This window comes from Seriola lalandi, unplaced genomic scaffold (genome assembly GCF_002814215.2).
Source record: "Seriola lalandi dorsalis isolate HSWRI2012SDOR001 ecotype SW California unplaced genomic scaffold, Sedor1 jcf7180002054333, whole genome shotgun sequence".
In the NCBI taxonomy this organism is placed as follows: domain Eukaryota; kingdom Metazoa; phylum Chordata; class Actinopteri; order Carangiformes; family Carangidae; genus Seriola; species Seriola lalandi.
Genome location: NW_019524886.1, coordinates 273,065 through 284,501, shown reverse-complemented (window position 1 = coordinate 284,501; position 11,437 = coordinate 273,065). Strand labels below are relative to the sequence as shown.

Here is an 11,437-nt window from a genome sequence, read left to right as displayed (position 1 = left end):
GTTTGGTTTGCAGATAGCCTTTATTTACAAATAAAATATGATACACATATATATGAGTTATACTTAATTCTATGTGTGAACACTTTTTGGCTGGAAACAGCCAGCGGGGCCATCCCTATAATCTCAACTGTTGCTGACTGACTGTCTGACTGACTGACTGACTGTCTGACTGACTGACTGACTGACTGACTGTCTGACTGACTGACTGACTGACTGTCTGACTGACTGTCTGACTGACTGACTGTCTGACTGACTGTCTGACTGACTGACTGACTGACTGACTGTCTGACTGACTGACTGACTGTCTGACTGACTGTCTGACTGACTGACTGTCTGACTGACTGTCTGACTGTCTGACTGACTGTCTGACTGACTGTCTGACTGACTGACTGACTGACTGACTGATTGACTGACTGAGTGGTGGTATTTTGCCTATGAATGAAAACTAAACTAAACAACTAAAAATGTTTCCAAAACATATTTTGTATTTTCACAGGGTAACTACCTGCCATGAATTAGCATAAAACATATTGAAGCAAAAACACACACTTGGAGATTACAACATGTTTTTTTTCAAATTATTTTATGTATTCCATTGAGTAGACTACTGCCAGAGAAATAACTTCGGGAGGAGGAAGAGGAAACTGAGGGAGTTAACTACTCCAGTTTCTTCTTGACCCAAAGTGCTAAAGCGCCGCCTCCTCCTACCATCCCTCCTGGTCCTGCGATTGATCCAAGTACTCCTCCTGCTACTGCTGCCGCTCCTACTGCCGCATACTTTAACACCTGTACCAGAGATCACACACACGCATGCATGCACATGCACACGCGCACACACACACACACACACACACACACACACACACACACAGTTGCAATAAATGTTTTTTTTTTCTTATGGCAATGTTCCTACAAGTGTCAGGATTTTTTAACATTGTTTATCTTGTATTAATATTTGCAACTCAACATTTTCTGATCGGTCACCTAAAACTACTCTGCACAGGTCTAATGCCACTCAGTTTTAGTAATAAATTTAGAATAACATTAATGCACTCATGATATTTTTCTAAACCTAACCAAACTGTGATTGTTGCATAAGCTTAAACTCACTCAAAAGCTGTTGAACACAACAAAATTATGCTATAGTTCAGAGTTAATTTATATCATAATCGAAAACAATCCCTTTAGAGACAACAAAAGAATAATAAAAGTAATTTTACCATTTCATTTGATAGTGTATAGAAAACTGTGACTCTTTGTTCCAGTTTCCAAATTGTGGGTCCACCTACCTGCCAAGATGTGCTTATGCCATAGCGTAGCTGCGTGGCAAAGTGCTCACAATTCCGCACGGTGACATCGTAAAATATGTCCTGACCCACCAAGGAAAGGGCCTCCTCCACAATTTCCTGGGCTGGCCGAGGACTGCGTACGTTGTCCAGTTTGTTATTTACTTTCCACCTACAGTGGTCTGCCACAACCTCCAATTTTTGTCTCTTTACTTTGCCTTTGCAACCCTTAGATTTTGTTTGTGGCTTGGACAAGCTGGGCGAGCTGGACGAGCTGGAGAAGCTGTCTGAGCCTAAGAGTATGAGGAAGAGAGAAAGACAAATAAGTTAGACTTCATATATCATCTCAAGGTTGTAACATGTTTTATGATGAGTTTGAACATTTATGTTGAGATCTGTTTTATCATTCGATTTGTGAAAGTTGAATAAAATGTTGGTTGGTTTAATCAACTAAATAATAATGGTCTGCACTCTCTGGTCTGCACAGCATTGCATCTTGGCTGCTAAATGAAGGTCTTTACTGGGAGTGGCCAGTGTTTGGGAGCATCAGTCAAGACTCGGTACAGACGGTAAAGAAATGACTCACCGAGGTTCACCAGGTGAACAACGTATCCATCTCCAACGTACACAGCCCAGTGCTGATAATCTAGCAGTGGTATTAATGGAATACCTGCAACTTCCATACGGAATATTTCGATCAAGTCCCCAAGCTCTGGCTTTTTGGAAAAAATAATTAAGCAAAAAATAAATATATTTGACAAAAAAAGTTTGATTCAGGTCTTAAATGTTTTTATCCAGGTGTTGTGTATATTTTGTTATAGTGATGAAAATCCTTTTTCCTTTGCTCCTCTATTAGCTTTTATTTTATCAAGATCTCTCTCTCTCTCTGTCTTATTGTCAGTTTTCATATGATCTACTGTTCTTAACTCGAGTTAAGAAAGAAAATTCTTAGCATTTTCTGCTAAATTAAATAACAGAAGGTTGTGTAGCCTTGGCAGAGGTATGTGTGAGTACTCTAGTTTACTGTGGAATTTACTCACCATAGTTTGAGCTATTGCCTGTGCTCTTGGATGTTTGGCCTGGTTTGACTATCAGACAGAATCAGCACCTGAAGGAACAAATCAATAACAAATATTATCAAAAAAAAAAAAGTTGAGAGTTTGAGGCCAGCACTTGACGTTGCAGGTTCTTAAATCTGTAATTACAACTTCGCTGCAAGTTTTAATACAAGGATGTTCCTGTTGACCTATTGTGCTGTAGCCATTGTAGTGAGTGACGCTGTGTGAGGGATGTACATTGAACAGATGTACAAAACGAAACAAAGCGATTGCCCCTGAGATGATAAAAGCAAAGGACTGCACCGGTGGGAGAGTAACAATTAGCATCAAGTAGGCTAGTTGAAATGAGAATGTAAGATGAGAAGTTTAGTCAAGTTTAGCCTTAGCTTTCCGGTTTCAATTTGACAATGCCAGCCTGTCCTCAAGGAGTTTCTTACCTGCAGTCGTGGGACTGTCGCATCAGAGGTCAGAGGAGAGACCTAGGCTACTCCAGGAACTGTAGTTTGGTTGTTGAATGTATAATCTATTTCTATTTAAGGCTTCACAAAACGCAGCCTATAATATCGTCACAAAACCCTCTGGGCAAACAGATAAGAAAAGCTTACTTCCTCAACTACTGTGAGTATCCTACACAACGAAACCTCTCTACTTACAACAGTAAAGTGAGATTTCCTCCTACAGAGGAAAAGGCTGAAGTGGTAGTTGTTTACTTTGAACCGGGCCTCCAGTCTAAACTTAGAGCAGGAAACGCCCACCATCTGTTATATAAGTTAAAAACCAGAGACTGTTTATAAAAAGCTGCTAGATAAGACAAGGCTCCACGCCCTGATACTTGGACTTTATTTTCAGAAATGGGTATTAAAGAACAAAAAAACTAGGGGTTATTTGATTTTCATTTTAAAATAAAAAAATTGAAAAAAATAAAAAATTATTATTTTTCATAGTCAAAAAGGGAAGAGCGACCTGGTTTGATTTTAATTTTCTATTTCATAAAAAAAAAGAAAGACCCATGTTTCATATTTTGAGATAGGCAGTAGCTCTGTTGTCAGGACACCGGACATTATAATGATTTCTAAGGCAAAGTAAAGGACGTTTAGAGTTACTGGACTGAGAAGCAGCGCTCTTGATACACTTCATCTAAACATTTCTGTGGGCAAACTCTTTTCTGTTCTTGAGCAATATGTTTTTAGCCTAAAAATTTCAAAGAGCTGTAGAAAATTGTTTTTCATTTAGGTTTTCACACACACGTGCTCCAATCATGGATGTACTCTATGTTGCACTCTTTTTTTATATATATATAAATGGTGATTAAAGCAATAAAAGTAACCTCATGGAATGTAAATGAAATTCAGAACATTGTTAAAAGACGTACAATCTTGTCACATGTATCATCTTCAATATTCATTTTAATATGGAATAATCACTCACATGAAAGCAAAGATGGGCACTAGAGATGTTTGTATTTTGATATCCAAGAAAATTGATTTCTTTAGTGATTAAGGTCGATACTTGGTGCTATATGGTATACTGCAGAATGAAAAATTACACTCGAGTTAATATTTATGCTCCTCCTCTGTCCAGGATGCATCTGTTGGTTTGGGATTTATCCACTGAATTTCAGTTAATTAGCAAATAAGCATTAATAAAAGTTTGATGCTGCTAGGCCTCCTTGTGCTTTGGATTTCTGCAAAGTTGTTATTTTAATTGGTTGTGGTTTTACTTTCCAGTAAAATTTTGTGATGACTGACCCGCAGCATTTGAACCAAGTAAAGGGAGGATCTGATTTTTATCACTCCTTTTCTGCCAGATAGTGGAAGTAATATGTTCATCCAGCGGTTCTGGTCATCTGCTGTTGTTTTGAGTAGTGGTGTGAAGTTTAGATTAAATAAGTATAACAGCTTCGGGTATATGTTGATAATTATTCAGTGTTGCCTTGTTGCAGTGAACAGTAGGCTGCCACATCCTTGCAGTGGTAGGAGTTTTGGACCAGTTAATTGATAAGTTTGAAATTCCTGAATAGATTTTCACAGTGTACATCCGAGGGAGAGAGAGGATGTCCTTGACTGGCTTCCCTGTGTAAAGTGAAACTTTATGACAGATGCCTATTGGCAGTGATGAAAGCCGTAGGTGAAGTGTATGGAGCTTTAATCCGTTTAATAAGTGACTAAAACATCTAGTATTTTCACAGTGTAGCTACCATGAATTTACATAAAAACAAACAGAAACAAATACACACTTGGAAATTATGAGATATTATTTAAATTAATTCATGTATTCCTTGGAGTAGGCTACTGACAGAGAATAAATTCAGGAGGAGGATGACACTCAGAAAGTTAACTGGTCCAGTGTATCCAGTAAACCCTTCATGTAAAGCGCTGCAAAAGGCGGCTCCTCCTACTGTCCTTCCTGATCCTGTTAGTGTTTCTAATGCTTCTCCTAGTAACTCCTAGTATACTTTAACACCTGTACCAGGAGATCTCACACACACACACACACACACACACATCTGAAAAAGAGTCAAAGCTTTGAAGCTTTGATGAAATAAAGTACAGTGACATCTAGTGATCTGCGGAAATTATAGCAGCCATTAAGGATTGCAGTCAATACATAACTTGTTCATTAACTTTCTGTGTGTGTTATAAATCTTTCTGTATGTCTTACAGAAATCAGAGGATTTTTGGGGGGTGTGCTTGTGAATATGGGGCATTTTGAGGTTGTGAAAAGTGTATTCAGTGTATGCAGAACTTTTACATGTGGGGGGATTATTTTTATATTGTTGCAGTGGTACTTTTACTAAAGTAAAGGAACAACAGACTAACATCAAGATTCACACAAATTATTTTTTTATTAAAATCTTTTAAAACGTCAAAGGACGACAAAGTGGTGTAACATGACATTATATGGCTTTCCTGTGAGATGCAATAACAATTTCTTCAGTTAAATGTATTTTGATTGTTAAATGTTCTTTTTAGATAGCTTATTTAGTACCAGCTAACAACAATCACCATTGAGATTTGATTCAAATAGCCAAAACTATTCCACCATGAGCAGCAATCAGCATTTTTGTTTAAAACTTTTCAGGATGAAAATAATTATAAATCGGTAGAAAAGACCCCACCCAACCCCACCATCACCCACATGAATCTCACATCCTTCATAATTCAAAAAATATCTTCATTCATCCTTGAGATGTCTTATTAAAACATTTTAACATCTATGGCACCTTAAGTAGTGGAGATCCTGTACGTTGTGCTTATGCCATAGAAATTTTAAAAAGTGCCTTGCATTGCTTTTCAAACTAAAAAAAAGGCATGAGGGACAGGTGGAGGTTTAGTTGGTTAGTTAGTTAGTTAGTTAGTTATCTGTGACTGAGATTGATTATGATCAGCACAAGTTAGGCTTTGCTGGTGATGTGTTAATCAAGCCATTAAACGGACAACTCAGGACTTTGATCACTTTGTGTTCTTGTCTTCTTTTTTGCTGCTTCCAAACAGGACTCCCGCCAGAGCCACAACGCCCAGACCCACCATTGTTGCCAGGCCTGCGGCCATGACTACTTCTCCTGCCTTACGCACCTACAGAGAGAAACACACATCTTTCAGTAGGAGAACATGGACATGCTGAGTGTTCTCGACACTGAAAACTCCAATAAAATGATCCACAACTCAGGGAATTGTGTCACTTGCATATTAGTTTTAATTTATATACAAATGTAGATCCAATTTTTATTTTTAAAAAAAATGCCTCACCAAACTCACGTCTGTAGAAAAATGTGCACATCTTTTGAACAAGAGCCAAATATCTTTCTTGTCAGCTTTTCCTCCTTGGCCATCTTTGGATATGCATGATATGCATATTTGCACACACACAGAAAACATCTTATAGCACTGTTTTATTCTGATCCACAGACAGAAATATTTCTAAGGTCTAGGTTCTAAGCTGAATAAAACGGTTACATGTGAGCTTGAAACATAGCACAGCTCTTCTACAGTACACCATGCTTTATTCTCCAAACTTTTAGGAGAATAGTTCTGTGTCATACTAGAGTAGCGCTAATCTTTTATGTCTTTATTGAACATACCCATTAAACATTCACTAGTGGAAAAAGTCAGTGAACCCTTGAACTTGAATGACTGGTCAAACCTCCTTTGGCAGCAATAACCTAAAACAAGCTCTTCCAGTAGCTGCTGATCAGACATGCACAATGTTCAGGAGGAATTTCGAACCATTCCTCGTACAGAGCTGCGTCAACTCATACAAGCCTGGTGTAAGCAGCTCTCTTCAGGTCGTTCCACAGCTTTCTATACTGGATTAAGGCCTGGGCTATGACTGGGCCAATGGTGAATTTTCTTTGTTTGAAGTCATTCTATAGTAGATTTACTTTGATGTTAAGGGTCATTGTTGCGTCACCCAACTTCTGCTGAGCTTCTGCAGGTGGACAGCCACCCTGAGATTTAGCCACAACAGCTTATAAACCACTGACTGACTGAGTGAGTGATAAAGTTGAGTGATCAAGTTACACCATTAGTCAGCTGGCCTGCAGTGTTGCCATCTTAGCACATTTGTTGTCAGATTTTTAGACTTATTTTCCAAAAAAAAGCACCTGTTGACTGATATAGTGACTTTTTGGACAAACTTTAGCTACTTGCCAGTAATGTGGATCGGAAATGACTGTCGGTTAACATGCAGTCTTAATGGGCTGTGTTGCAGTCACTGTCTGACAACAGAAACAGAAATTCATGTAAATGAGAGCAACTTTATTGGAAATTAAACGCTATTAAAACACTGTATTTGTTCACTGGAAATTCAGCTGCATCAAAATACTGTACATGTTGGCACAGAGAGTAGGAGCAAAGAGCTGAAACCAGCTGACACAAGGCAGAATGCAAATACACCATGATGATGTCAGTTGTTTACAGCGGTTCCACAACGGTTTTTAACTCCATCCTCACTTTTGCACTTTGACCATACACTGTCCGTACACTAGGTTTTGATTTAGTCTTGTTTGGAGAGCAGCTGTGTCCTGCCATGCTGTCTATGCTGTCCATGGTGTCCATGGTGTCCATGGCAGGACACCGTGCTCCATGCAACCATGCACCACAATTTACTTTTGGATTCATCTTAGCTGGGCACCCTTCTAGGGAGAGTATCCACAGAACTAAAATGTCTCCATTCATAGACACTGTGTAGCTGTGGACTGATGAACATCTAAACTCTGAGATGACTTTGTAATCACCTCAGGTTCATGCAAATAAATAAACAATTCTTGATCGCAAGACTTGAGATCTCTCTTTTGTGAGGCATCGTTCACATCAGCAGATGCTTCTTGTGAATAGCAAACTCAAAATGTTTTAGTAATGAAATATGTAATGTAATAGGACCAAAATGTGTATGCTTTTTTTGTTATAAATCAAAATAGCTCTAACCCACACCTCCAATCTTGTTTTTATTGATTGGACTCCAGGTTTGATAACTCCTGACTCCAAATAGCTTCTGTGAATGTCTGAATGAAATTTTCAGTATGGACAAGAACGTTATAAGTTAAATAGATTGTGTTTGTTAATCATTTTTACTTAAATGAAGATCTGACCAGTTTAGTTGACAAATGTATATGTAAATAAAGATAATTCTAAAGGGTTCACTCTTTTTCTTGCCACTGTTAAAACCAAGCTATCAAGCTACCACGGCCACCACGCTTCATCACAGATTAAACTGCAAATGTCTGCATCAAAAGATAAAGCAGTGCACAGTTGAGGCTGCCTCTGCAGACTTTCTCACCCTCTTTAGCGGTCCAAAGTTACTGCTTTCCTTTATGGGAGTCCTTTCCCCTCCATAACTCGTCTTGAGCAGATAGCCATGATAAGTAATGGGGGAGATCTCTGTTTTTTTATACATGTTGAGCCTTTTGGTACAAATCCCAGATCAGCGCTATAGATCCACTCAATTTTAAGTCTCTTCAACGCTTACTTACATAAGTCTACACTGGCTGCACCCTGTCCCCTGGTCCAAAACATGTCTTGTAAATGTTAAAGACCAACATGCCTCGACCTACCTGCCGGGACTCAGCCTCACCGTAGCGCAGCTCGTTGGCAAAGTGCTCACAGTTCCCCCTGAGGACACAGTATGGCAGTTCCTTGCCCACCAGCTTACGGGCTTCCTTCACAATGACAGGAACTGGGAGGGGCTTGTACTTCTCATCCAGGCTGTTGTTTATTTTCCACTTGTTTGTTCCCACTACATCCCACAGCTCCTCTCTCTTCACCACAGCCTTATCACTTAGAACGGACATCATACTGTTGGCGCCCGCACCTGGGACCTCAGCTATCAATAAAAAGGAATGACAGAAAGAGAGATAAACAGACATGCATACATTTGCAACATATTGTGTGTGTGTTTTAATTTAATTTAAGCTGATACTCTGGTCTGAAAAACTTTATGCCACAGTGAATGTGAGCTGTCAGATGAAGGTGCTCTTTGTTCCAGACTGGGACTTCTGTCACAATCCAGAGAGTTGTGTACCATGACTCACAGGGTGGTGCCAAGTGAACGACAAAGCCATCACCGATGTAAACCGCCCAGTGCTGGTAGGTGCCACGGAAGATTTCTATCAAGTCCCCAGGCTCTGGTTTCTCATCATACTTGGATTAGAAGACACAGAAAAAAAAAGTTTGACTTTGCAACAGACTGTTTTAGCAACAACTGCGGCACATTTGACCTGAACTCTCTGACATAATCTGGGTTAAACAAAGATAAGAATATGACTTTTTATTAAATTAAATGCTATAAAACCATAGTATGCTGGAAACACACACTTTAAATGTTATCCAGTGCATAATGACTCATAATTACCATTACACGTCCCAAGAACACCAAAAAATAACCAAAAAAGATAGTCTATTTTCTATATTCTAATGAAGCAGTAAATTCCTCACCAGAGTCGGAGCCATTTCAGTGTCTCTTGCGTCTGTAAATCTTGGATTGGTGTGACTTTCAGCGCCGGCCGCCGGCACCCTTTTGTAGACCAAATATTAACACACGATATGAGATAAAATGATATACAATTTATCTGTGTATCTGTGTGTATTTAGCATGGTTGTTCATGTATTTGTTATCTCAAAAGTACAGCATTTTACATATTGTGTGTGTGTGTGTGTCTATAGATTTTGGCAACTGAAAACAAAACCTGTACCAGAAAAAGTAAAGATTGGCATTGAAACTTGTTTATTGAAAATAACTGTATTTGCTTTGATAAAGGTTTTAACAAAACACAGGTGCCCATATGGGACTGAAGAATGAACCTTATACTTTTTGACTATTGAATAATCTTTTTTATCTTAATTAATTTAAGGTAAGTTTGAATTCTGGTGTGTTTTTCGAGGACAGTCTCCTCTTTTTCCCGGTCTCAGTCTTGTTTGAGTCAGTCATGTTTTGTTATTTAACCAACATTCAGGGATGTAAAAATGGACAAAAATAATAGAAACTACACCTTCTGAAATGGTATAAATCAGCACCTCTCAAAAGAGTTGAATGTGAAAGTAACGTTAATACGTGCACACACCTTCCTGTTCTTGTTTAGATGAGATGCTGTAAAACAAAGTGGATCATCGCCAAAATAATGCGAGTGTATTCGGTTAAATGACAGATAAAAATCATTATTTCAAAGCTTAATCAAACAGCACGAGCCTAAACAAGCGACGAGACATAAAGGGAGTCGTAGGCAAGCTAGTTCTTAGCCGGTTTGTGTTTACATCATCTAAATCACCTTTAATCATCATTAACGTTACACCATATAAAACACCACGGCTCACAAAGTCTGACACTAGCCTACAACTCAGTATGTAAATGGTCGGAAAGTCCTTCTTCATACCGTAAACGATAATGTCCACGGGCCGGTGTATCAACAGGGTCGTCAAAGACACTGACGTCAAATTTCAGCTGTGAGCGATCAGCCGATCATTGCTCTCTGTAGCCGCTAGGGCCCGTCACCTTCACAATAAAAGCCGCTGCTACTGCTACTTCTAGTACTACTAACAATAACAACAGCAAAAACAACAATAATAATGATAATAACAGTAATAATAACAATAATAATGATTATTATAATGCATAAATTCAGCAGGCAGTTAATCAGGTACACCTTGATAAAACTAATGTAGCCTGATGCAACAGTCCTGCAATAAATCTCCTACATTCATGAATGTTATAATGTTCAGTTTTTGACTGCAGTACATTTAGTATGGTGTACCTAATACACTGGCAACTGACTGTATATTACAGATAATATTATGCAATATTATTAAACCCTATTTGCTGCAAAGCCCTGTCCATCTTTACCATTTTGCAATATTGCTTTATTGACCTTTGATTATTTGTGACACAATCACGCTGTGTCATCATGATAATCATGCTGCAGAATGATGGGATCTCTGTGCCAAATGTAATGTATGCCAGTCATTGGTAGTTGGCAAATTTCTGTAGAAGTGGGTTATCATGCACCCATGTCTCTCATGTGGCATAAAAAGTATGTTAAAACACTCCTGCTCCGTTGGCCTACATTTTGTTTTTTTATCGACCATCTCTGAAGTTTACATTGCTTAATAAAAAAAATGCTTCTGGCAAGGAAATACTTTCTACTGTCACCCTGTTGTATAGAGAAATTTTGAATAATGTCACCACATGAAAGGGTTTTCTCTGTTCTTAAAGATGATGATCAATCATTTCTTAACTTATGGAAGCCATATCTTCTAGGAGAGGCCTTTATTGCTAAAGGGAAACCTTCAGAACACTACACTGGTAATCATATACATTTGGGATAATGTAAGAATTGAGCTGAGGGTGGCTGAGGGGTCCCACTGGTGTGGGAGAAGTGGGATGATTTGTGTCTGTCTGGACAGTGCTTGTTAAATGTGTGTAACTGGTTTGTATTATGGTATGTTGTTGTTTGGGTTTCTATTTGACATTACCTGTTTTTGTATTCATGTTCAAACTAATAAAGTAGTTTTTGGAAATAAACATTGCATGTCTAAATATAAGTTGATTTATTTCCAGTGTTCCATTATTACATAATTTATGCTTTCATTCTTTAAACAGTAG

At 38.5% G+C, this 11,437-nt stretch overlaps 2 protein-coding genes across 2 annotated transcripts; both read right to left on the bottom strand.

Annotated features, from left to right (window-relative positions):
- Window positions 1-463: 463 nt before the first annotated feature.
- Window positions 464-3,047, bottom strand: LOC111655796 (phospholipase A and acyltransferase 4-like). Its single transcript, XM_087174259.1, has 5 exons — window positions 2,782-3,047; window positions 2,327-2,394; window positions 1,873-2,002; window positions 1,290-1,579; window positions 464-786 (listed from the first exon to the last, which is right to left on the bottom strand). The coding sequence occupies exons 2-5, from the start codon at window positions 2,327-2,329 to the stop codon at window positions 658-660; spliced, it is 552 nt and encodes a 183-aa protein (XP_087030385.1). The 5' UTR covers window positions 2,330-2,394; window positions 2,782-3,047; the 3' UTR covers window positions 464-657.
- A 2,119-nt stretch (window positions 3,048-5,166) lies between these two features.
- On the bottom strand, window positions 5,167-10,286 carry LOC111655783 (phospholipase A and acyltransferase 3-like). The gene is made up of 5 exons (XM_023407298.2): window positions 10,212-10,286; window positions 9,277-9,355; window positions 8,874-8,982; window positions 8,397-8,665; window positions 5,167-5,919 (listed from the first exon to the last, which is right to left on the bottom strand). The coding sequence occupies exons 2-5, from the start codon at window positions 9,289-9,291 to the stop codon at window positions 5,797-5,799; spliced, it is 516 nt and encodes a 171-aa protein (XP_023263066.1). The 5' UTR covers window positions 9,292-9,355; window positions 10,212-10,286; the 3' UTR covers window positions 5,167-5,796.
- Window positions 10,287-11,437: the final 1,151 nt, after the last annotated feature.